Source organism: Phalacrocorax carbo, chromosome 2, assembly GCF_963921805.1.
Source record: "Phalacrocorax carbo chromosome 2, bPhaCar2.1, whole genome shotgun sequence".
NCBI lineage: Eukaryota > Metazoa > Chordata > Aves > Suliformes > Phalacrocoracidae > Phalacrocorax > Phalacrocorax carbo.
In genome coordinates this window covers 91029639-91056324 of record NC_087514.1, presented here as the reverse complement: position 1 = coordinate 91056324, position 26686 = coordinate 91029639, and the positions used below count along the sequence as shown (strand labels likewise).

Genomic DNA, 26686 nt, shown 5'->3' with positions numbered 1-26686 from the left:
CCATCTTTATGTTAGCAGATATTTCTAAATGAATGTTTTCATCAGTGGAAATCCGTCATAGCAACTTGCCAAACTTTGAGGAATTTGATGTCACAACTGTGTGCAGGGGACACATACAGAGATAGGTCAGCCAGAAACCTGCAGGTCTTTTGATGGTTAATATCTGATGTGTCACATCAGAGATGGAAGGAAAAGGCTAATTACCACCTACCAGCCACTCATCTGCTCTCATCTATGATTGCGCTCAGCGTGTGATACATATCTGATGCGCTGAGTGTCATTCACAGAGGCTAGTTGCCATGCTGAATTTCTTTCCAGCTGTTCTGACTTGCAGTGAGGTCCCTGAAGTTCCTTTTTGAGATGGGCCTTTTTTAAGCTACAAGTGATGCTGAAAGGCTGGAGCACCCTTGAAATGAAGTAACTTACTCTGTAATTGTAGCAGTGGAGAAGGCTGAAATCCAGGCAATAAAACATACTGACCCACAGGTTCTAGGAACAGCCTCATCTCTCTTTTGTTTATATGTTTACTATAAATACTAATGTACACTATGACAATAAGCACAACTGAGCACTTTCCATATATTACAGTTTTATTTCTGTTCCTTAATAGAGTGGTTATTTATTATGACTCACTGTTGATGCAGTCTTTGAATGATTCAGTAATGTGAGGGCACTATGCCACAATGAAGAATCACACCGATGTTATTTGTCACTGCAGTTCTTTATAACTACATACAATTTTCATATTTAAAAAATCACAGCAATGCTTTTCCTTCTCCCTTTCCATGTTTCAAGCACTGGCCGCTTTTCCTCTTTTCTGCCTCTACTCACTCTTCCAGCAGCCCATTTCCTCTCTTCCCAATTTTCCTCACATCCTGCAAACTGTTGGGCCCTCTCCTCACCCTCTGAAGGTTCCCAGCTAGCAGAGTCTCTTTAGGGGCAGCGCAAATGCCGCTAACCAGGGCTGGCTGGGCAGTTGAGCAATGGACTGCACTAAGAAGTGACATGCAACTCTTAAGATACCACACCTGCGTTAGAGAAATGCATTACAAGTTGAAGGCAAGAGGCATGAATCATGACAGATAGGTCCTCTGTAGTTCCTTAAATATTCCTGTTTTAAAACTTTAAAGTAGAGAAACTAAGAAGTTGATAGTTTCTGTGTCTTTACTACCAGTATTTTCAGTTGTACCTCAAAATGTGGCAGGTTTCCTAATCTAATCCAGTGGAGCAGTGGCTCTGTAACTGCAGTCTTTGAGCAGCAGGAGGTCCTCGGGGCCATGGTAAGTGGTTCTCGCAGTAGTATTAAACAGTCAAGTTTAACTGTTTTTTGGGGTAGTGCTTCTGCATCATCTCAGGATTTGTTAACATAAGTTCATGAGAAATTATAAAGCCTGTGAGGTAGAAAGCCAGGGAATTAAAATGATAGGGAAATAAAATTACTTGTGATAATTATTAAGCATTCCAAACATTGGGTTTTCTTTAGCAAAAGTAACTTCTGAAAATAGATGGTCATATATGGCCAGTATTGAATTTCTGTACATAAAGTGTCAAGATCTGAAGAGTGTTATCTCATTACTAAGGATTAAATGCTTCACGTGTAGTGACTGATGGATCTCTTCTTATTGCAGTTTCTTCCTCGGTGTTGCCGTTACTGAGCCCCACGTTTCTCTTTCAACGACTGTTCAGCATATTGCTCTCCCTGATGTCCACCTACCTGCTCCTCAGCACAGGGTACTTCTCTCTTACTCTATTTAGATCAGCCTTACACATGAAAATCGGGCTAAATATGAAGCTGCTGAATCTCACGAAGATTTCTGTTAAAGGTGTAAGGTGTGCTTCTAGCTGTAGTCTCACCATTTATCTCCCTGTTTAGTTTCCCAAGTAAAATTTCAGGAGAACTTCCATAATCCTCCTTGTATTATAAACACTGTTTTGCTGACATTCCTTTCAGCTAGACCAAGCAGTGGCTGGACGGGTATGTATTCAAACCATCTTGCACCAAAATAAGGAAGTCTGGTTTAGTTTGTCTTTTGTTGTTTTGGCATGTGCTCTTCTGCTTGCAAACAAAAATAAATAACTTCTCTTCCAGATGCTCAGCACTGGTGTCTAGTTATGTCTAAATGACATACGACAGGGAACAGATAGCCCTAAAATGAGGGAAAATTTTACTCAGAGAAATTTTCATGGAAGTGATTTTTGTCAAAGGGATGCTAGTCCCCAAAAAGAGTAGGACTTGATTCTTTTTGGATAAAAGATAACTCCTCAGCACTTGTAAATGAAAGAAACACTGTGTCAGCCAGTGTTTTCCAGACTGAGTAGCTCTTAAGAGAATAATTAATGGGGAGTATAGGAACCATTCTTTCCATCTCTCCTCCCACTTATCCTCTGGATTTAATTACACTGGAAAATTAAGTGGAATAAAATATCTTGCAGCAGACATTTTGCAGTAGTTGCCCCTTGTGGATACTCTCATTTTAGATGAAGTGTATCTCTCTCTCTTTTTTTCTTTTTTTTTTTCTTTTTTTTTTTTAATCTCCTGCCTCCCCTTCCTCCCACTTCCCTGTTAAGATTTTGATCCTAATCTTACTCCTGTCCACACACACACTCTCACACTCAACCTTCTTAGCCTGTTCTGGCTACTGGATAAAGTATGAATGTTGTTCTCTCTGAGGCTGGTAACCTCCCTCTTTATATTTTGGCCCTGCACCAGACCACTTAAATGCTGACGGCTCTCTGTTGTCTTCCTACAATGTTCAAACAGACCACCAAATTTTGGAAAAAATCTTTTTTTTTTTTTAACACAAAAAAACCAAAACCACTCCCAAACCAAAACCCCCAAAATACCAATCATAGCAAAACCAAGGCAATAACTGCCGAAGGTGTCCAGTGTTTCTCTCCTCACGCTCTGTTATACCATGTGTTGATAACCCAGTGCATGGCCCAAGTAATAACAGCACCTCTCTAGGTGCAGTTAAGTTGAAGCATCGAAGCCAGCTGAAGAGCATGGTTGCATACAGTTGTCACTGACTCAGCTGAAGACATTCAGTTTGTAGGCAAGTGTAGACCATTATGAGGATTGTAGATACTTTTGTTACTGACAACCCAACCACTGTTGTTCATGTTTAACTGCTTGTCATTCTGATAATTAAAGCAGAAATGTCTGTGCAAAATTTTTAGTTCCAGTTTGAAACTGCTTTGTAGCTACACTAATGGGGAGGCACAACAGAAACAATACCAAGATTAACTGCAATGATTTCCTTATTTTTAAACAAATAAGTGTGTGTCCAAGGCGGGAAAAAAATAAAAAGGAGGAAAATTACAGTCTTGTCAGCGTTAGTGTCACAGTCAGTGTCAGTATTATAATTTTATCCTGAAGGGGGAAAAAAACCAAAACCTGAGAGGCATCATGAAGTACAACTGAGATGCAGAGGGTAAGGAGAAACTAGTATTATCCAATTACAGTCTACACCCCTAAGTTATCTGGGGGTTTTAATCTCTCATGTAAGTACACTCATAGTTAGCGATGTTTGAGTGCTGCAGGAGCCAGAAGTACTCCTCTGGGACTGGGGGTGTAGCTAGAATAGCTTAGTGGCCTTGGTTAGAGTGTGACTTGATGCTGCTATTGTGATAGATTGGTATGTAGTAAAGAAAGTAAAGGACATTTCACTTCAATGACATGTAATGCTATTTTTATCATACAGATGCCTCTGTCCTTGAAACTTGACTGAGATCACCAGAATGAGTTTCTCTGATTAGGTCCTAAGTAGAGACAATCTCTAGTTGCTGTCTAGGTTGGACTGTAACCCCGAGTTCCAAATAGCTCTTACTACAAAATTTTCCATCTTGTAGAAAATAGGTGCCAAATGTGATTATTTTTCCTGTTTCTTTTGAATTTTATTTGTTTTGTTAAAATTAATCATGACAAAAAGGGCACTCATCCAATGTTGTGGCAGCCATCAAATGAGAAAATGAGTGCAAAACATGACAAAGCTGAAGCAGCATGTTTCTCCTACTTTTACCACTTAATTACTGTATGGCTTTAAACTTCATCCAACCAACTGTGGGTACTCCTCAGAAATGGGGAGAGAAGGGGAAGAATGCCACTTGGTCTTTAGTATATAATTTGTGTGAAAAAAAAAAAGGAAAGACAGACATTAGTATTTGATGTTAAATAGTTGTTAGTGACTGCACCTTTTATGATTATTATGTTACTCTTCAGGTATGAAGCTCTGTTTCCACTGGTGCTGTCTGGTCTGATGTTTGTGTGGATAGACATGGAGCAAGAAGCACTGCAGCACTATGGTCTTTCGCGCAAACCGAAGGTAACAGTTCCAGATAGCTATATCAGCTTAATTATCAGCTTGATCTTTTTTTTTTTCTTATGCTATAATAAATATTCTGAATGGTTTTCATAGAGCAACACTTTGCATTTCTTTAAGTTTGGGAAGACAGTATCAGCTTTATGAAATAGGAGTGTGACATTGTAAGAGTGTTTTACTTATGTTATTGAAGATATTCCAAATCAGAGCTATTTCTATGTATGCAGGAAATCAGTTTGACTTAGTGGTATGTTCTGTGGGCTACAAAGCTCTGTTCAAGTGTGGTGCTAATTCAGCATAAGGTACAGTAACTGTTTAGAGTAAGTACAGTGTCACTGTACTCTTTTTTTTTTATTCTAATGGCAGAGTCACAAGTGAGAAGCTGAAAAGAAATAATTTGATTTCTGAAATGACCGATAAGAAATTCCAGAAGCATTAGTTTGACTTTGTCCTTCTACTCTTTCTCGAAGAATGGAGTTTTATTTCTGATTAGACAGACAAAGAGCCAGAGACTAACTTGGAACTAGCACCTTCTTGGATTTGCCCGGAGAGGGAGTTTTGTAACCAGTGCAACTTCTTTCACCTTAAAATTTAGTATATTGTCAGCAATTTTCAAAGCCCGTGCTGCTCACACTGCTACTTAGCTTTGAGATTAGGTCAAGGATTTAACAAACCGTGGCTATGCCGTCGATTCAGTTAGATCTGAAATGCCAGTTGCAGAGTCGTCTGGGTGCTCGGAGCCAGGCAGGTGTGCAGCACAGCTCTCCCCCACTTCTCCCAAATGTGCCGTCCTTGGTGCAGGTCACAGAGAACCTGTGTACAGATGCATGGGAGTGGCCAGAGTCACCTGTAAGAGGAGTAGCCGTACATGTCTTTCCTTCCTTTTGCAGCTCACAATAATTAGGGAGAAGTGCCGGGAGGTGAAATCTGAGCCAAGGCAGTCCTGAGCGGACCTGACACATACTGTGGTTTTGTGGTTCTCCTGCAAGGGAGAGAGTGTTAAAACTTGAGAGAGAACAGGCTTCACCAATTCAAGGCTGAATATCAGAAATGAAAACTGGAATTGCTTTTTATTTATGCTATGTATAGATAAGATATTTTGTGTCACCATGTTTTATAGCATCTTAAGTGATAGAGAAGGAATCTGAATATACAAATGTACACTTACCGTGATGCCCTGATTGGAACCGGAGGTTTCTAGAACAGCAGAGTTGTCTGTGGGATGCACTTTCTCTTCTACTCTAGAATCCACTCTACCTTTTGCATCTTGTAACAAGGCATCTGTGATGCTTGCCTGTCGAATGTGGTCTGATGGTCTGTTTGTTTTAAAATAAAGTTCCATTAAAGCAGTACGAAACAGTGATAAATGTTTTATTAATCAAATGCAAATGAAAATAACACAAGTAAGCGGTAATTAAGTTTTCTGTTTTCACACCCCGTATGTCATTTGACTTTTGGTTTCAAGTGAAAGGAACAATAATGCTTACCCTTGCTTCTTGTTTTTGGGTTAGAAAAAAATAATCTCTAGAATGCCTGTTAATACATGCCATAAAGTAAATCTTGTGTTAAAGAATCCAGCTCATTTCTCTGATGATGTGATATTATTTTTAATTAAAATGTTGTCAGTGTTGACTGTTTATTACTTGATTTATTTTCTTTTCTCCAGTGAAAAGGAGTTCATTGACCTCTTAAACTCCATGAAGACAATTTCTCTTCAGGTCAAGTGATGTTGTGCTGAGAACTGAGTGGAGGAGATGGAGAATATTTTAGTATTCTCATTCATAACATAAGTCAACTGAGGATAATTGCAGTCTTTTATTTCTGTGGGTCTTTATCCACATGCTCATGTGAGCAGTGGAAGTGCATGTGTGTAGGAGGAATATTTATGATGAAAAGAGATGATGATAAGTCTAAGGCACAGAAGTTCATTTTTCGTGTAGATAACAGCAGAAGCTCCACTGTTCATTTGATCATCTCACTTGTACAATCTTTCTGGCAGATTCATTAAAGTACAATGAAAATATGGGTAAGGTTTGCAGTCCTCATCATAATACTACTCTAGTAACAGCTGATAGGGAAGTAGGTTTATTTCTTATTCATTTCAGTAAAAATATGATGATTCTATTAAAGTACATCAGTTGATATTCAGTATTGGTTTCTTCTGATGTCGTTCCAGATTGCTGGTTTCAACTTTGCCTATGCTACTGATATAACTCAGTTTCGACAGCTCCACCTAGACGATGTCCGCAGGTCTTTTTTCTTTGTATCCTTTTGCTGGTTGCTGCGTTCCAGGGGAAAGATAGGTTTGTTTCAGAAGGCCCCACAATCAAAATCTGTAGCCTGGTAGCCACTGGAAACAGAAGCTGGTGAAGATAATTTGAGTCACATTGCTCAAAAGACAGTAGTCTTCCACATTATGCTTTTTGATAAAAGTAGTAAAAAACTCAGTACACACTGCACTGTTTGGGAATCTGGCTCCTTGGCCACTTTGAAAAGTTTGGTCTCTTATGATCATTACAGTTGAGGTAAACTTTCTTCTAAGGAGACCTGTTTTCAGTTTAGTTTCATTTTGTTTTATTATGTTTTGGCTGGAGGAAACTCATTAAACCTTCACAAACCACTTGGAAAAGGTAATATTAAAGTTATTCTTATTTTCTTATTTTTAGAGTATTGCAGTTTGTTAGGAAGAAAATATTGTGGGGCAGGCATTGGCCATGGCCAGGCATATGAGATGAGAAGGAAGGTTCCTGCAGACTCTTAGTGCAATGTGTTCCCAGACTCCGGCCTAGAATTATTTATATCACATGTAGTTTCTGCTGTTAGAAATTATATGGGCTTGGGAGGGAAGAGCTGTTTGTTCACTAACCTAACAGTTATTTTGGATTTCTCTAACTGAAAGTAAAGCTGATTATTTTTTTCTTTTAATACTGTACAGACTTGATAATAATGTCATTTTTCTCTTCCGTCGTGCAACTGCACCTAAGTGAGAGGTATTTTGCAGCAAGGGTGATGCGTGTGCAGGTGGGAGAGAAATTATGAGCCAGTCTAGAACATAAAGGTTCCTAGCACAGGTGGGTTATCATAGCTGGAGCCGGGGAGGGACTTGTCTCAATACTGGTTCCTGCAAAAACAGACTTTGTGGTTCGTAGAATAACCAAATGTGAGAGGGTGGATCACTGTCGCAGAGTCTACGCTGTTGGACATTGGGAACCTGCAGCACAGGAAGCATGACACGTACCTCATTGAGAAGGCAGTTCAGTGCTAAGGAAGGAGGCAAAACGGTTTGCTACGTGTTGAATGTTTACATTTGCTTTAGAGTATACCTGAAAAGCAGCTGAGCCGCCTTGCAGTAAATTTATGGATTTCACTTGCTATTTTGCTGTTTTAACAAAAAAGAAACTAACTTTTACTAAAACTACTGCTGTCTGTCAGATGCTAAAAATGAGCCAAAACAAAAATCAAACAATCCAATTGTATTTTTAAAGCTCCAGCATAGTACTGCTTTAATCTAACACTTGAATGTAGCACTGCTTTAATCTCATTTTAATTTAAAACACCTGAATGTATTTTGTTCAGCTCCTGGAAAAAAGACACAATTTGCAGGTCTCCTTTGCAGAGACCGGGTATGATACACACCTGCTCAAAAGATGATTTGGCTTTTTAAATTGAGATGGTGTTTAATGTTTAGAAATAGTGGTATTAAAAGGGAAGCCTTTTCTATGAGAGCAATCACATTGCAACTATGACGCCGTGAGCTGTATATCTTAAGATTGTCTCAGTCTTCCTGTATAGGGTCCAAAAGTCAGCATATGCTGAGGGACCTTATAGCCTGATCTTCTGGAAGAAAATTCAGATTGGTTATGCTTAGCATTTTGATTAGACCTATGTGCTACTGGTATGGGTTTGGGTTTTTTTGTTTTATTGCAGAACTGTCCTTCTTCTAAATTTTAACTGGCAGAACTGCACTATGCTGTTAGACTGCTGTGTTACTAAACTTGAAATGATCTTATACTCTTGGGAAGCATAATTTGTTTAGTTATGCTGACCTAATCCTTCCAAAATATCACATGTAGAATCCCAGCAATTCTGCTGAACAGTTGGTAGTAAATTGTTTATGCAGAGACTGAAATGATCCAGTGCAGGAGCTATAACAGGAATGGAGGGACCAGAGGGAGCTCTGGCAAGAGCAGCCATTGTCACTGACTAACCGTCTGCCTGATGCAAAAAAGCAGGTAAAAACCATTCTTCTGCTCAAGAGGGGTAAGCTATAATGGGCCCCAATGAGCTCAGGAGGTAGAAAAATATCTTTCATGCGTTCATATAACACTAAGTGTTGTACCTAGATGAAAAGGGTAGGGTTTTAAAAAACCCTTCCAGCTATACAGATACTGTCAGAGTTGTCCTCCCTCCCTCTCTTGAGTACGGAAAAAACCTGGGAGTCCTGTGTTGCAGTAGATAGACTCAGCATAACCTTTGGACAACAAACTGATGGAAGGGATAGCATAGGAACCTTTAGTCTTGTTTCATAGCCAGCTACCTCTTCCACATTCAATTCCTCAATGAAGCCATTTCTTTTGGTGTGCAGTGCACATGCATATGTCATTACGTTCTGCAAAAGCATGTGGTTTTGAATGCACGGCTGGATTGTGGTCCGAGATTGTTCCTAGCTTGCTAGGTAGGGGCCCAGAAAAAAACAAGCTGCAGCTTTCTGGTAGGGGCCTCAAGACAGACTCTCAAATCTTACCCAGGCAGTCCCTGTCTTTTAAAATTGACATAGTCATGTGTGAAATCTTGGGTAGAGCTAGACAAGACTTTGGATTTCTTAATTTGTCATAAAGCTGAAATAGTGGGTCAGCATGATAGAATTTTGAAAGTGAAATGAAGGGGAGAAAATGCTGGTTTTGTTTTACTGTAGCCATTTCTGTGGTGTATTTTCCTTAAGTATATCTAGGTTTTCTTCATAGTGACAGCCTTTTTTGGCACCGGAAACATAGCTTCTGTTAACAGGTAAATTTTATTCACTGATTTGAGACACAGGGTACAAAAAATTCTTCCTGCAGTTGGTGTACTAAATATAAATTTGGTTAGCAAAATCGGGACAGCAGAATTAAAGCAATAGTCAGTGGAATAATGATAACAGTTTATTTAATTTCTGCTCTCTGTAATGTGTTCCCTAAGAGCCTGAGGTTGTTGGTGACGAGGTTGTCTCAATTTCCATTAGAAGTTACTGGCAGCATGAGCAGAGAGAGCTCGGCTGCTCACCCACAGCATGGGCACCTCGAAAGACATGACCAGAGAAAAAAATTTAGAGAAAGACAAGTGAGGTGGGCTGTCCTTGCTAATTTAATATTGGAGCAAGAGAAGAGAAAGTTGGAAGCCTTTTTTAAAATGTATATAAATAAAATGTGTTACAGGGGTAACTAAATGCTCTGTTTTTGTAGTGGAAAATGCCATTTCAAGGATATATTGTAATATGTTTTTCATATTTCTCTAGTTTTGATCCTGCTTCTGTCTATTGTTTCTTGACTGTGTTTAGTCCCTTCATGATGGGAGGCTTGCTTGTGCTAAAGGTTAGTAACCTTACCTTAGTGAAATTTTCTCAAAGAACTGTTTAATAAATAACATATCACATACATGGTTGTTACATATATGTTTTTGTAAACTGCAAAGTATTTGGGCTTCACTAACCTTCTTAACCATGTGTGAAGCTGTTAGCCTTTGTAGTGTTTCTAGGGATGGATCCTTCTGTTTCCCAAAAGAGAGGAGCTAAAGTGCATGGAAGTATAATTTAACTGCATGAGATTGGTTTGTTGTATTAAAATAGAAATTTTAAATGTTGAAAAGAATTTTAAAGATTATAAGCTTTCCCTATAGTATAATATCTACAGAAACATTGAGGATATATATATACACACTAGCTCTATCTACATCATGTTAAGTACAGGTTTTGAATGCGCTACTGATTAGGCTGTCATTTTACAATTAACAATTACAATTAATTTTTTGTATTTTTTTACTAGTCTGTCAAAGATTGGATTGTACTTCTTGTTTGCAGGCAAGGTGTGGGAGCTCTTTTCTAATATTTGAGTAAAGGATTTGCCAAATCTGCCAGAGGGGGGAGAGAGGCAAACAGGAAGGGGCACATGGAATTTATGGGTTATTGCTAAAATAAGCCTCTGCCTTTCTGCTGCTTCTGTCCCAGAGAAAGCAGACTTAAGTTACGGCTATACTGCATGTTATACTGCAGGACATAAGTCAATAATGCAATACTTCCAGATGAGAAAGAACAGGTTTTAGCAATGCATTTACACTACTAAAGGATTACGAGTCAACTTTGGAAAGAGCAAAAGGCAACATTCATTTTTCGAACTTGTTTGTTTTGTTCTTAATATACTGAACTGTTCACATTTGCTTGACTGGGCTTTGGAGGGGCGGTGTGATCCTTGCTTTACTGAATACGTTCTATATTCAGATTTTTTTTTGTGGTTGAGATGAGATTGTCCTATTAGCCTCCCAGCTCTGGAGCCTGTCACGTGAGATATTGGATTTGAATAGTTCTGTCTTCTAGCCTTGTTGAAGTATTTATCACTAGTGCTAAAATGGATAAATGAAGTGAGGATCATTAGTGAGTTTTAATTATAGTTTTCCATATTGCCTCATGGCTTATTTCACTGCAGTTCAGCTATGACCATGGAAGGGGGTTTTATTAATTTACTAAACATGTTTCCTGCAAAATCAGTTTCTCCCCTTTCTTGCCAGTATTTTATTTTTGTAACATACACATTCTGTGATAATTTCAAAAGCAGGAAAATGTTTCCACAACCTGCCAGGTTGTTTTGTAAATATGGCTATAAACCAAAATGTAGTTTGTGTTTTAAACAGGTGGTAATCCCGTTTGTTCTAGTATCATGTGCTTTCGAAGCTGTTCAAGTGACAACACAACTGTCTTCTAAGAGGTACAGTAAGTGCTATATTTCTGCATTAGTAAGGGTTTCAAATCTATTTTGCAGGAATTCAGGACTGTCAAATCTCAGTCTAAATTTAAAAAAAAAAAGGGCAAAAAGCCAGTAGATCACATTGTTACTTTTATTTGTTATTATGGTTTGGGTTTTTGTTCAGCGATTTTGCAAGCTCAGGAATTCTTTTCTTAGTGATAAATGAGTATAAATGGAAGTGTTGGCCTTGTCTGAAACAATCAGATATTTAATATTCTTTGACAATACACAGAAGGAGCACTTTTCCCCCATAATGTAGAAAAATGAGCAGAATTTAAAGTCTGATTTTTGTTTTATATTGTATCTCTGCCTATAGTACAATATTTCTAAAATAACCCATTTAAGTGTAACCAATTTACAGCTTTTAGCACTGGCCTCACCACAAACAGCATTTAAAAAAAAAAAAAAAGGCTATATGACCTTCCATTGCAGTTCAGTGTTTCCCAGTTGTGTTCAGTATTACATACTTTTTCAGTAGGACTAGATGGCTGCCAGTCCTTTCTCCATCTCTAAAGACTTTTCAGTGAGAATGTGGGATGGGTGCCCAGCCTCGCAGAGTGCCATATCCAGACTTGAACTACCCTCATTCTTTTCACTGTCTCAAGATTTTTATTTTTTTAAGTTAGCCCTCCATACCCCTTTCAGCGCGGCCAGTGCCCACGACTGAATCCTCTGCTCATCACGTGGGATTACTAACGGTGCTGAGATGGAGGAGGTCCTTGTCAGCCATGTGGTTTTGAGTTTGTCACCATGGGATGTTGTATGGGGTTGACCGAAAGTCTCGCTGGACAGTGGCAGGGGGAGTGCAGGGACTCTGTCCTGCGTATCGCTCAGCTGAGCAGGAGGAAGCTGCCCTTGTTCAGTCTGATGCCCTCTGCCTTTCTGTTTGTTTCCATCCTGCCTGTGCCCTGCCTTTTGTCTCCTTATACAATGACACCCAGCGCTAACAAGGGACATGGCAGCCTGAAATCTGATTTCTTTTTGGAGAGGAAGCACAAGGCTCACCATCCCTTTTACCTTCTCTGCCTTAGCTGTGCATGCAGTGTACTTGGGCTGTCCCTGGACTCCCAAGGAAGGATACTCATCCTCCTCGCTAAGGCTTCTACAGAAGCATGTTCCTGCATTGAGGAATCGCGGTTGCTCAGAAGACTAGCTAGCGATTTACACTTCTAGGGCTTGGGCATTATAAAGGTCATCATTTCCTAGCTTGTGAACGCTTGCCTTAGCCTGCAATATCACTGGTGCTGCCATTATGAAATGTGCATCTGAGTGTGTGAGAGGGGAAGCAATATCAACTTCTTAAACCAGGGGACATGAGCATGTATGTGCTGCTTTACCAGGATGTGGTTGTAACTCTGGCTGGTGTTTGTGCCTGCTTCATTTAGCTGTGCTCAGGTAACAATAGCAGGTACGCGGCCACAGCGTCCCCCTGGGAACAAGGCAGAAAACAGATGTGCCCAGGATCCCTGGAGAGGTGGTGCTCTGATTGTCAGTGCATCCTGAAGTGTGCGCTACACACTTTATTGCTCTTGGTGCCCCTCCTAGATAAATTAAGCCATCACAGGGGACAATCTTATGTTTGCAGTGTATAAACATGCCCTGAAATTAGTGTTGTCCTCCTGTTGTGAAAGGCTTCCTGCAGTTCAGAAGGGCAAAAAGCACACTGTCATGATTTGAACAAATTGCTCCTAAATTCCCTGTTTACAGATTAAATTTTTGGGGGGTTGGTTTGTTTTGGTTTTTGTTTTTTTCTGTCCATGGGGAGTGTTCTGTTGGAATGTGCTCTTGGAGGTTGCCTGTGAAAACAGCCCTCTAGCTGAGTGCCTCCTAGGCACTACAAGTTTGCAACATCCTATCTGAGCCATAGGTTAAGTGGTGAGAAGCCTTTCAGTGTGTCTGATACAGCTGGTTTGTTGCCTCCTTATTTACTAGTGAAGCATAGCTGACGAAGGCAATATCAGAAACTTCCTCCTCAGGATGCGTTGGTATGGGTGTCCCCCCAGTATGCGCTCGTGCAAAACTGCAGCAGGTCATTTTCCCAAAAAAGATTTGTGGATTTATGATGGTCGTACTGATAAATTAATTGTATTCTAGTTAGACTTCTCTGTTAATGGGTCAGCTGTTTGCAACATTGCTTCAGTGTCATTAACTTAGCAACTAGTTTTAACCAGTTATAGCAATTGCTTTAATGTAATTCAGGATTTACATAGTTTAATGAAAGGAAGATTAGGTTAATAGGGGAAAAAGTATCCCTGCGTGTTCCCTTCTGCTTCCTTTTACTGCCCACAGCCTACTTTCCAGATGTAACCTGCTGCCTGACAGAGAGGCCCGTGGGATTGGGAGCACACCACCAAAATGCTGGGTGCTCCCAGAGTAGCTTAAGGGCACCCAGAGATCTGGAAGGGGGCGAGCACCTCCTTTAGCAGCCTCCTACCCAGCAGGGTGGTTCTCAGGATAGGACTGATCAGCTCAGGTATCTGTCTGCCTATGCCAAACCACTTTGCTCACTCCTGAGTCCATCTTGAAGCTTCTAAATCAGCTTTATTTGGCCTAACTGGCACATGAGCTCCCTGCATCAGGAATGGGCAGGTGCTGTTTGTAAGCTGCTCTTGTTCTCCAAAAAATTACTCCTGTTAGGTTTCTCTGTTGCAAAATTGAAACTTTGTTAATGTGAAATCTCTTTTTCAAGGAGGGTAGGATTACACATGCCAGATCTCCTAGTCATATATTTTAACTGTTCTCTAATACATTGAAGTATATCTGAGTGATTGAAAGGCAAGTGGAAGAAATCATATCTTATTTTAATTTCTTTATGGGGGTTTTAATAAGCTTTGTAACATATGCGGCCCTAAATAAAGGTTGATGGTCTGGTGGTTTGTTTTTTTTTTCTTTGCAGCCTTTTCCTCATGGTTCTTGTGATTTCAGACATTATGGCTTTGGTAAGTTGTTGCACATGCTCTTCAAATAAGATTAAGAAACAGAGGGTTCTCCTAATTCCATCTAGAGAGATCTGAATTTGTTTCAGACTTCAAAGTTTTTGTAACTAGGGCAGTGAATTGGATTGAAATCCTAGCATAATTTAGAGATAAAACTCCTCCAATCACTGCTCTTTGAATTTCATGTAATTAATGCTTCTGAAGAAGCAATATTCTCATAATAATGAGAGAAAAATGAAGTAATAGGTTATCATTCTGAGTCTTTCATGTGCTTTCCAATCAAATTCCTAGGAAGAATTTAAATAAGAATATCAGTTTTAGCTGTGTGCAGGGTTTAGTTAATTTTTCAGGAACTTTGAACCTTTTACTCACCCCACTTCCCTTCAAAAAGAGAGAAAAAGGAGAAGTGCATTGCCCACCAGCTCTATTAGAGTTGTCAGAATCCAGGAGATCAGCAACATCCAAAAGGACACTTTGTGCCCTTTGTAATAAGCTGTTAGGAAATCCTGTCTTCAGAAAGCTTGCACCCACAAACCAAGCTAGCTAAAACAACCCAAAGCTGAACAATACCCCAGCACAATTTTTACAGATTAAAAGTATCTTTTCGTTGCCCCCTCGTCTTCAGCCCAGCAAGTGGTGCCACTGGGTATCACAAGGTAAACAGAAACCTTCTCAAAGCAGCTGGTAGAGCTGGTGTTCTCACTTCATACATGCTGCTATAGCTTCGTCCCCTTTGGAGTAAGCATTCCCGATATGATTTCCTTGTACAGTGTGATCTGTGGATCACACCTGATAGGAAAAACAGTGAGTCAAAAACCAAATAATTACTAATTTGTCTGTAGAGTGAGAAATGGAGAAGCTATAGTTTTGTGTAATTTCAAATAAATCTGTGTGACTAATATGTTTTTTGATAACTTTCACAGGAAAAGGATTAAAATACCAATAAAGCACACTCGTAGCATTTCTTCAATAAAATCAGTCTAACTAGACTAAAAGAAAAGTGCAGGCATGTGCTGGTGTGTGGCAAACCCCAGTATATCCAGGTCTTGTATCTCATGTATTCTCATATTTTGGTTTAACTATTTTAAAACAATTAGCAAGTATCTACTTGGTGTTCAAAACAAAATATTACCAAAGAGGTTTGATATGCAGGAGCTGTGTGTATATCAAGAAATTAGAACATTGGCAGGAAAAAAAAAGATAATTGGTTTGTGGTTTTGAATCAATGTGGCCACCACCTAGAATGTGCTGATAGGCAATAGAATTGCTAATAGGCAATAGGCAAGTGCTGTCTTCTCCCACTATTATTCCCATTTTACAGGTGGGGAACTGCCAGTGTTGCCCAAAGAAATTTGTGGCGGCATTCCATTACAACAATATGCAGCATTCTCTTCGGCGCTAGCTGTTATTTGGGATCCTGTTATTTCAAACAATAAGGTGGCTTGGCTTTTCTTATTGAAAAAGTTCTCTGCTGGTAGTCTTCTGTTTCTTGCAAGCCCAGCTTGACAGACCTTGGGCCACCTTCAGCTGTTTGTGTCTGATACCACGTTAAATCTCTTTCTGGCTCCTAGCCTATTCTTTACTTTGGTCCAAATGAGCATTCCTGGAAAGGTCTCGCCCTTGTTCTCCTTGAAGAATCAGAAACTTGGAGTAAACAGCCTGAAAACATGGGGTTTAATTTTGTTTCAGATTGTGCAATGTTGATGTACTAATCAAAGTTGTTTTATTTCCTAGCATTTTTTCTTTTTGGTTAAAGATTATGGAAGCTGGCTGGATATTGGAACAAGGTACGGTATTTTTTTGCCTCCATTGCATTTTTAAAAGGCTCATAGGTTAATATTGTTGTTTATCTACTCAGAACTCTTGTAATTCTTTCCAATTACTCTCCTTAATCAAATGCTCCAGTGATGTTCCCCATACTTAAAACACATGTGCACGCATGTGTGCACACATACATACATGTATATATACCCAAGCTGAAACTTGTATCTTAAAATCTATGCCAGAGCAACATGGAGTGAGTAATGGATCTAGCATAGCAAGAAATACAGTTAGTAGGATTTGTTTGATTTCTAAAGAACAGTAATTACACAAAAATATTTTTTAATTACTGTTTTGCATTTTAATTACTTGTAATCACTGTTAAAATAACAATTTATCAAAATTGTTAATTGTCTTGTATCTAGTTAAGCCTCCATATACAATCCCCTGTGAATTAATGAACATTGTGCAAATATGTTGGTGGCTACCAAGACCCATGCATTTATCATTCTCTAGCTGGGGAAGAGTAAATCTGTAGCAGCTGAACACAGAAAACACAGCTAAAATGAGAGAATTTGTTTCATATTATTAGTCGTACTAGCCTCCACAGCATACGTCATGGGGTAGGTTTTCAACCGTGCAGTCTTGTTTGTGAATAGTCCAGACATACATATTCGAGATTTAACTTCCCTGAGTTGTGGAAATAGATAGTATGCTGTAATAAGATTACTAGGGAATGCGTCGTTAATAATCCCACCAATCTGGTCACTTGACACTGTTATTTAAACAGAAGTTGAATAGCGACCCATTGTTAATATTCTGTTTAGTCTAAATTTGCTGTGTCTTGCTGAGACCCAATGTTCCCTCCAGCGTATGCGTGCGTGTGTACGCACACGTGCACACACATTCTGCCTGTTTTCTTTGGAGGTTCAAATTCCTGCTTGTGGCTACCTTTAGAAGGTTCCTAGTGGGAGGAGGTACAGTTAGATCAAATAGTGGAAACAATTAACATTACACTTCCTTGCTATGGTCAGTTTATGGTAAATCAGATGGCCTAATCCTTTGGTTTGAATTCCTATGCAGATTAATAAGGATATTAAAGACCTCAGAAAAGCTCTCTTCTGTTGGGCAAGAAGGTTTCTAATTGGGACTTAGCAAGCAAAAATATAAATTGTTACAATTACCCAAAAACTTCCTCTCTGATATACCGTCTTAATAGTGTAGAGATTTACAACATTGATAAACTGTTGGATCCATTTCAGCTGGAAGTTTGCCTTATCCCAAAGAGTTTAGGGGAGCTCATTATGCACAACTGTAATTCTGCCTCTCTGTATGTGTGTGTTGACCACTGAAGAAAGCACTGAAAAAGTCCTTTCAAAAAAGTAATTTGTGATTAATTTTTAACGTGGTAATGCATAATGCTCAGGCAGCCTTAAATTTGTCATTAGTTCACTTTTTAAGTGCTTGACTTTGCCACCTACATTATTTTACTGTAGTCTTTTTTTAAATGCTTTATATGTATGTGTGTATAGGCGCATAAGATGAAAATTACAAGGTTGCATAAGAAAAGAGGTGAAGCCATAGATGCAGAGTTGAAGTGGTCCTTTTAGCTAGCACGAGCAATATTTTGCTGCTTGAATCTTTTTCCTCTGAGGAGATTTCTAATGTCTGGTCCTCAAGCTTGGCAAAATTAGCAGGCAACAGCAGAAGATTTTTTTGGTTTGTTTTGTTTATTCCTGAAAGGGAAGATGAGCTTCATGGGGTTTTGGGCAATTCCCAAAACCAGTGGGAGAGAGATACTAACATGGCTCTTTCCTGTCCTCCCGTTACGACTGCAGTGACAGCTCTGTGGCATTCCCATTGCAGTGTTCTCTGTTGTTGCTTTGACAGCAAGGTCTGAAATTATCCCATCTCGGTTGACATTTTAGGTGTTGCAAAAATTTTCCCAAGAAGGCTGAGTCAGTTAAGGAAATGACAGTTCTTTTTTTTCCTGGCTGTTTGTATCTCAGCAAAACCTGTGTGGGATTTCATGGAACAAAGAATAGGACCACCATTAGGGGCAGCTGCTCTCATCTTCCCCCCCCCGCTTTTTTTTTGTGACACTGATAGGAAGTGTGGGTGTGCACGCAATTATCAGGGTTTGTGTTATATTACTGGTTACCACATCATTAAAATCACAGGTGGAAAACCAGCGATTTAATTGCCCAGTGAAGACTGATTCCTCTAAAGTCTGTCAGAGTTCAGTGGTATATGTGCAACATTTGCAGAGCTTCGATGTACATTTCTGCACTCATTCTTTTTTGTGGTTGTAGCTTTCTATGGATTTTCTGATTACCATGCTTCAAAACTTTTGTATGTCCTCTCTCTTACTAAGAACATGCAAGTTCAGTGGGAAACCCTCATTAGGCCATACTTGGGTTTTTCAATACCAGCGCTCAGAAGTTTAATGTATAAGAGCTGCTTTTAAATCCTGTGTGATAAAAAGACCTTCACTGCGTTTTTTTATGGTGATGTTTTGTTTCCTAGTGAATCTCGCTCATTGTTTGGAAGCAGGGTTTGTTTACTGAGCTGACATATTTTCTTTTTTTTTTTTCTTTAATTTCACCCCTAACTCCTGGCTTCTACATCTTATTCTACCATGCCTTAATGACATTACATGTCATTTTACTGTGGCTCATATCTGCCTTAACAATGTGATGCCTTTATTCTCCTGGCTGAATTCACCATGCCACTTAAGTATTGTCTTCAAATGTAAAGAGATTTCTGCTTTTCCCACTCTTCCAGATCATTAATGAAATGCTGAGCAACAACAGATCTGACATACAGTCCTCTGTTACCACATTCAGCAAATTATCAACGCACCATTGATTCCCTCCTCTCAGTAAATTATCAATTACCGTATATATTTATGGCATCTCAGAAAGTTTTCAAGCCCCTTTGCTTAATGGTCATGCCAAAATCAATGTGAACTTGTTTTTCAGGAAGTGCTTTCCATTGTTTTGATATATTAATGGCATAATAATCTTGCAGTGAATGCAGAACTCTGAGCAGTGGCTTAACGCAAGCTTCTGAGGTCTGCTAACCTTCCCCTCTACCTATATGTCTTCAGGTCACCCTACATTGCATCATATGGTCTAGAAGAACACATCGTTACGTTTCATAAAAATAATAATGCAGTTTTCCTGGTATTTTTGATGTATCAATGTGTAGTACGTGATCATGAGAAGTTTGTTCTGACCAATTCTTTTATTTTTGAATAACAGACAAATGGAATAGCTAGCTTTTTGGCTTCTTTGTCACTAAAATTTCTCTATGCCTTAAAAGGTATGTTTATCTATCTCTATAGATCTCTATAGACAGAGGGATATAGCCTTTAAAGCCTACTGTATCTATACAGTATATGCAACTTGTAAATAGCTGTATATTCAGATAGTCAAGATAAACCCTAACACTTCTTTATATGACAGTATTGTATAGTTTTATACAGACACATCTGTACTATTCCCTACATCTTTTTATAGCAGTTGCTGGAAGATAAAGAGAAGGTTCCAATCTTAACTGTTCTGCAGTTTCAAAGTTCAGGGGGCATAGATAAAGAACAGGAGACCGATTTTTAGATTTTAGGATAACATAATCGCTTTAAGCTTTGGGGAGCTGGGGCTTCTAGGTCTCACTATTAAAACAAAGGTCTTGTAGCTAGGAGGAAAACAGTGTTTACCAGCAATTTCTAAAACAGGTCCTAGGAGTGATGTGCTTTGTGATTTGTTTCGTGTGAAACAGGAGAGAAGGTGTGGGATTGTGGCTGGAAATGCAGTAGACTTAAAATTCGGAATCTAAATCTGGGGTCTCAGTGTGTACTTGGGAAACAATCCCACGGTTCAAAGTAGCATGTTGTGTAGAAGTAAGGTTCTCGGACTCTTCTGGAGAATGCTCTTCCAAGTCCTTGCAGAAGTTGTTTTTGTTTTATTTCTAGGTTTTTAATTGCTATGGTAACTCACTCCATCTTCCTGTCTTCCCAGCTTCTAATCAGGTCTGCCATCTTAGGAATTAGCTTCTCCTGGGAGAAGGCCATGTTTTGCTTGCAGCAAGATTTATTCCCCCTCCTTCCCCTAATTTTTTACTGATCTTTGCTTCTTCTTGTCTCTGATTTAGTACTTCTCACCAATGCCCACTGTCACAAACAAAGCCAGGAGATGGTAGTACCTCAAATATTCTCCTTTTGGTTCCTTGCCACTGAAACAGGTGTCTTCCTCTATGATACAAAATTTTCCTAGCACTAGCTTTGCCCGTTGACCTTGATCTGTACATAGGGCACTCACCTTTCCATTGAACAGTGCTGCTTTACCTTAGATCATCCATGATCCCTTACACCAGCTACCTTTTCTCTACCATTACCTGTCTCTGCCCATCTCATTGCCCCACTATGCCATTCTCTTGTACCTGTTTAATGTCTCTTCTTCCTCCACATGAATCTAACTTGTCTGGAATTTAGACTCTTGCTCCTTTTTCTTATTAGCTCAGGTTTGACTTCTGGTGGAGGAAGCTTGTTTTGAGAATTACCCGCTTCACTGTAACTACCGATCCAGCCAAGGGCGCAGGTCTGGGTTGTATAGGGATTAAGATTTTGCCGCTGTTCTTGTGGCATATACCTGTAAGAGTCTTGCTTTGTTTGTTTGTTTTAATTACAGCATTACCCCAGCCTGAGAACTAATTTACAAAGCAGAGCTGCCTGCAGGCACTGCAGTACGAGTTGCTGATAGCCCCAGAGATGCTGGCTGTTTTTTATTATGTGACAAGTAGACTGAAATTGTTTTTAATTCTGCTATATGGCATAATATCTCTATATATTTCTTTATGCTGAACATCTGATATATTAATAAAGGAGCATAACTATTCACCCTCTTGCAGCATAGTAAAGGAGAAGTGGGTGCAGCACTTTCTTCTTTACCAAAGTACGGAGGACCCAGTCTCTCGACTGACAGGTAGTGAATCAGAGTTTGTGGAGATTTTTTTTCCTTTGACAAAGTCCCTCTCTATGTCCCCCAAAATCATTGATTAGCATCCACATCTGGAAAAGCTCCTTTTGGGGTAGACAGGAACTCAGATACCTGAGCAGAGGGCAGCAAGTCACCAATACTCTAGTGACTGTCTCAGGGTGTCTGTAGGAATAAAGGTCTTCATTTGGCTTCTGATATTCAGATTTCTCACTGAAGTTTTCCTTGAAAGCTAGAAGGGAATTGCTGTTGCTACTTACATGAAAAACTACAATTTTGGTGCCAGGTGAGAAGGAAAGTTGAGGTGTTACCAGTAATGCATGAGGCGTTAAGCCATCCAGCTGTTTACCAAGGTGGTTGTTCCCTTAAGAGGCATGCAAACCTCTGTACCTGTGGTGCTTGTACTGTCCCCAAGGGCATGTTACACCATGAAGATAACCACAGGGAGGGTTTGACTTTCAGTTGGCAACATGTCCTTTCCTGTGGAGAACTGAAACTGACCCTGTAACACACCCAAGTGGACTTCCACAGGCAGCTCTTGAGGGAGCTGTGTTATCTTTGTTACTGTAAACGGGCTGTGAGCTACGAAGTCCGAAGTGCACTGATCAAGTCAAAGTATGCTTTGTGCCTGGCTTCACGCTCTCCCTGTGTCATCTTACACATTCCCCACAGAAACAGAGCAGCAGCATGGCTCTCTAGGCATGCTGTTCTGCTTAGCTAATGCTGGAGTGGGGAGATGCTTGTAGGAAAGATGGCTCCTGCCTGATATTTTAAACCTTGAGTTGTTCGTATCAGTGAATATTTTCAGTTGTGCTGTGGGAGTTTAGAGAGATGCAAACTGCAGGCTGTTGGGGTGGATTATGCTTGTTGAGGTCTGAATCCATTTGTGCTAGTGGATTTTTGCAACTGATTTCTTAAAACTATGTGTGAAGGTGTTTGTGAGAAGGCTTAATTGGACTCCATAGAAACAGAAAAATCCTGTAGCATGAGCCAAGTCCCTCTCCATCTACTTTGGTCAGAACTCAGCTCCTTTGGTTGCCAGTATCCTGGCTGTGGAAGAGCTCCTGCTCAGTAGTGAACTTTCTGGATCACTTTTATTCTCCCACTCTGGTTAGCAACCCAGCTTTGTTGAGAGCTGGTGCTTCTCCACTTCACAGAGCTAATTTGCACTAGGCTAGCACCAGGCTTGTCACAGTCTTGGGGTGGTGAGGACTGATAGCGGCAGCATTATGAGCTTTACTGCTCTTCCATGGCTAAACTCTCAAACTGAATGAGTCGTCTGGCAGAAATTCCAGGTCATTAAACTGGCAAGTGGTCCTTGCAATCCTTTTTTGTGACTAAACTCAGACTTCGTCGACTCTGAAGTTACCCTACTCATCCTTAAAGATCCATCTGCTTTGAAACAGTGGAGGTGGGTGCATCACGAGGTATGGGTACCTCTCGCATCTGAACAGCAGGATCTTCAATAGTTCCAGGTGAAAAACAAACAGCTGCACTGGATGTGTGATGGATGTGGGTGCAGCAGGGTTCCATCTGCAACTCTAGCCTGAAATGTCACTGGGTTTAGAAAAATTCTAATTTCTTATTGGCTAGGGGTTTACGTTAGCAGCAGCTCGATTTAGACATTGGACACAGGGTGCTGAATATCCTAGGTCAAAGCTCAGTCTGATCCTAAATAGCCCATTTGTAATGCTAGTGAACAACAGGTATCAAAATTTGAGCAAGTGGAGAACAAGCTCTCTGCTTGTTATCCTTTTAATCGTTAGTGACTTAAGGACTTCCTAACCCAGAAGCTGCATCTTCATATTGTGTTTATTAGCCACTGTTGTACTCATTTGTTTAACCTCTTTGAAACTGTGTATTACCACAGCAGAGAAATCCATAATTTTTAGAAATGTTGAGTGAAAAAGTAGTGGGTTTGTGTTTGGGTTGTTTTTTTTTTTTTTCTTAAAGCTGCTCATCACTGGAATAGTGTTTTCTCTAGAAAATTGCACTTCAGCTGACATAAATATCTGAGTTGTCTCACTACCAAGGAATGTCTACCTGAAGGCAAGTTCTCCCTAGATTCTGCATTATCAGTTCACAGCAAATGGAAGTTTTGAAGTGGTTTCAGTCACATATATTGAACTACCCACTTGAATGAAAAATACACCTAGTACCTCTTATTCACTTGGTATATGCTCAGTTGTGTTTCCTGTTGTCCCCACCATTTTATTTTGTCACAGACTTTGTTTTCTACATGATAGTGCCCCTGTAATAGTTATCTTCCAGGAGCAGTGTATATAAAATGACACACTAGGCCAATAATTAAGCCTAGTTAAAAAGGAAAAAAAAATATTCAGATGGTTGTTTATGACAGGGTTTTATTTTTTTACTCTGCAAATTTGCATTTTTCTCTCACTTCTTTTATCTGTCTTGTCCTTGCAGCATTAGCCACTATGTGCTGGTGATGTCGCTGACCATATTTATGATGCTGATGAATGGACTGGCCCAGCTGCTAACTACCAAGAGACTTGAACTCCCCAGAAGGACTAAGCACCATTCCACGTGATAACGTGATAAATATTCCTGCCTTGTTCCCATCCTCAGGTTTTCTCTGAACCGACTTCCACCTCTGGAATGTAAATATAAGTTAATGGACTAGAGTGCCAAAATCCCACCCAGGGATCAGAGTGCTCTGCTAATACAGGCTAAATGCTGTCCCATGACTGAAATTTGCATTTGGAGATTGCCATTTAGACATCAATGGGGCTAAAAAAAGCCTCAGCTTTATTCTCCAAGTGTACATATTTATTGAAAATAAAAACAGCAACAAAGTCCTTTTTAAAGAAATAGGCAACCATCTTTTGGGGTGGTTTTTTTTTGGTTGTTATAACTTGTCTGCCAGCTGTTTCTCACACATGCTCATTCTCATTAGAAGTCTGCAAAGTCATAGCTTCATTTCATGTCTCACATAAGCACCTCACAGACTAAAGCATAAATGAAATCAGTCTGGGCAGATCATTGATTTGTATGTTGCCAATGCAGCATACCCATTTGAATATCTCCGAAACTGGCTACGCTTTTTGCAAGCTGTGTCAGTGTGCATGTGAGAATATGTTGAGGCAGGTTACGACTGGCGTGCTGTGAGGCTGTTGCTGTAAGACAACAGCTTTTAGCTAACCGTGGTGTAAACTGCCACTGCTGACCGTGCTCTCCTGTTGCCTCATGTGCTTGGGTGAGCTGAACAGTGTGCCAGCTCAGGTAATTGATCCAAATGAAAAGGAACCTGATTGTAAAATAGTATTCGGACAGATTCCCTGGTCCAGCTTGTGATGGGGCAGGAAGGTTGGCACTGAGTGCTTCAATGGCAGCCCAGAATTAGATCAGCAAAAAGAGGTCATGAAGCTGCAGCTGGAGTTGGTGGTTTGCATAGAGTGATACCACATGATGACTTTTTTCCTTTCTTTCCCTCCTCTCTTTTCCACTTGTGTTGTGCTCCTGATTACAAGCATCAGCCTGGGTAATGGCTGCACTAATCCCCAGGTTGTATGCTGATTACAAGTGAGAGCAAAGAGCCAGGGTGCTTCAGAGGCTCTGCTGTTGTGGGTGCTCCTGGGGACCCAGTAACTGTAAATACATTGCATGAGGCTTTGAGATAGACTTGTAATTTTGTCGTCGTTTCAACTGCAAGCATCTGCTTCCCAACCACTAGCCCACAGCTGATTAAGTAGCACAAACTACAGTACCCACCTGCACCTCAAATGCTTCATCACTCACTGAAGTCATCTGTTGCAAGAATGAAACAGAAATTGAATCTTCTGAAGCAAAAGATATATCTCCTGCTCAGCAGGAGGCCTGCATAGAACTAGATGTCCTGCCTTTGAAACAGTTTTTTTCCATCCATACCATCAATAAAAGGGCTTTTGAAGTGGGTTCCTTTGCACAATGAAGGAAGTGAATAAAAAAAAATACTTTCTTCTTTCTGTGCTATTGTATGATGGCATCAATAAAATCGTGCTATGTAATATCTCTGGGTCACTCTCCCAGCGTGCAGCCAGGCCTTCCTTTCTGGGAGAGGATACATATGGTGTGTGATGCTGGCAGCCAAGGCTAGACATTCGTCATGAGGGCTGCTCCAATGCTCTTTGAAGCCATCTGGCATTTGGTTATGGTCACATGTCTCTTTAATGCTCTGGAAACTAGTCATCCCTCTGCAGGAAGTTTGGCTGGGAGAAACCAGTCACAAACCTCCATCTGCTTGTTGAGTGTGAGAAAAATATCATATCATGGGCCTGCAGTCACCTGTGTAGCTTCAGAGTGCCTCTTGAGAGTGGCTTAGCACTGGAGAGGGAGTAATTTTTCCACTAGGTAGTGGTCCGGTGCTCCTACTGGGTGTGTTGCTAGCACAGCTGGCCTCAGTCACAGAAGGTGTTTCACATTTGTTACAGGCTATACCCGCAGACTTGCATGCCGGAAGGTGGGCATGTGCCCACTGCTGGTAGCTGTACTATTCAGCCAAGACAAGGAGAAGCCGTGAGCAGGTGGAGAGTTGCTGCCACAGCAAAGACTATGTGTTGGCAGGGGAATCTGCCACACCTGTTCTCCTTAGGTCTAGTGAGTCTCTGCTATGGAGAGCAATCCCCACCTCAACCCCAGTCTACAAACTACAGTGCATCATTGCAGGGTACTGTATCATCAGCTTTTTGTGACCTAAATGATGTCTTGAGACCTCTGGCTACAGCACTGTCATTTTAGTATGCACAGCTATAGGAAGCTGTACCATTGTGCATTCCAGCCTCCGTTGCCGGAGTGATTTCTTTGCAGAAATACTGTTTGTAGAGCAAATTTACTGATGGGAGCAGCCGAACAGCTGATGTTGGTGTGATGTGAAGGAATTGACTGAAAAAGTAGGAAGGTGGGACCCACAGGGCTTCTGCAAGCACGTCAGAACTGCTTGTTATCTATGACAAGACCAAGTGGATGTCCTACCTACAGAGAGACAACACTGGAGGTACATACTGTCTGGTGCTGTATGTTCCCCAGGACATACACAGGGGACTGGTAATAAAACAGCATCTCACCCCACTGTGGCTGGTGCTGCTCATCCATGGTAGTAGGAATAATCCACATACTTTGGTACGCCGGCAAGTGGAAATGGCTGTCCAAAGTATGACCTACATCAATTACTCTTTCCACGTATGATTTCCATAGTGTGTCTTTCCATAAAGAAGGTTTTCGTTTTTATGCCCATTCTTGTAAGAGCAGACAGGGGATGATGAGCGCAGGGGAGCATTTGCAACACACGCAGGTGTTTTTTGCCAGTGCTGCTCTGCAGGGGTCTGTTCGTATTTGCCACTTGCTCTGGATGAGCCATAGTGGTAGCAGCCTTAGCTGACGTTTCCCTTTCCCCTGCTGGTCCCTTGCATCTCGGTGGCATTTGTGAATTCAGTTTCTAGAGGAGCCCGCAGGAGTGCTGGAGAGCAGCTCTTGTGGAGAGGCAGTATTGGCTGTGCTATTCCTGTGTCTCCCTAGGGGTGGCTCTTGCTGGAGTCTTGGCCCATACTTTTGGGTTTACTCCAGCACAGGGAGGTGTCAAAAATTCCCCTACTCAGCTACTTTACACAGCCTCATGGGGTGTGTGACAAAGTCGGCTCTTACCTCCCACAGAAACATGTTCCTTTCCTTTCTAGAAACAAATG

General features: G+C 40.5%; 1 protein-coding gene across 2 annotated transcripts in view; it reads left to right on the top strand.

Moving 5' to 3' along the window:
- Positions 1-25021, top strand: part of PIGN (phosphatidylinositol glycan anchor biosynthesis class N) — a 107993-nt gene extending 82972 nt beyond the window's left edge. For both annotated transcript variants that reach the window (XM_064443450.1, XM_064443451.1), the window contains 9 exons: positions 1629-1731; positions 4220-4322; positions 6496-6582; positions 9271-9326; positions 9814-9889; positions 11202-11275; positions 14211-14253; positions 15985-16037; positions 23433-25021. In XM_064443450.1, coding sequence (XP_064299520.1) covers positions 1629-1731; positions 4220-4322; positions 6496-6582; positions 9271-9326; positions 9814-9889; positions 11202-11275; positions 14211-14253; positions 15985-16037; positions 23433-23556 — 719 coding nt within the window. In that variant the 3' untranslated portion in view covers positions 23557-25021. The remainder of the gene's footprint in view (positions 1-1628; positions 1732-4219; positions 4323-6495; positions 6583-9270; positions 9327-9813; positions 9890-11201; positions 11276-14210; positions 14254-15984; positions 16038-23432) is intronic.
- Positions 25022-26686: the final 1665 nt, after the last annotated feature.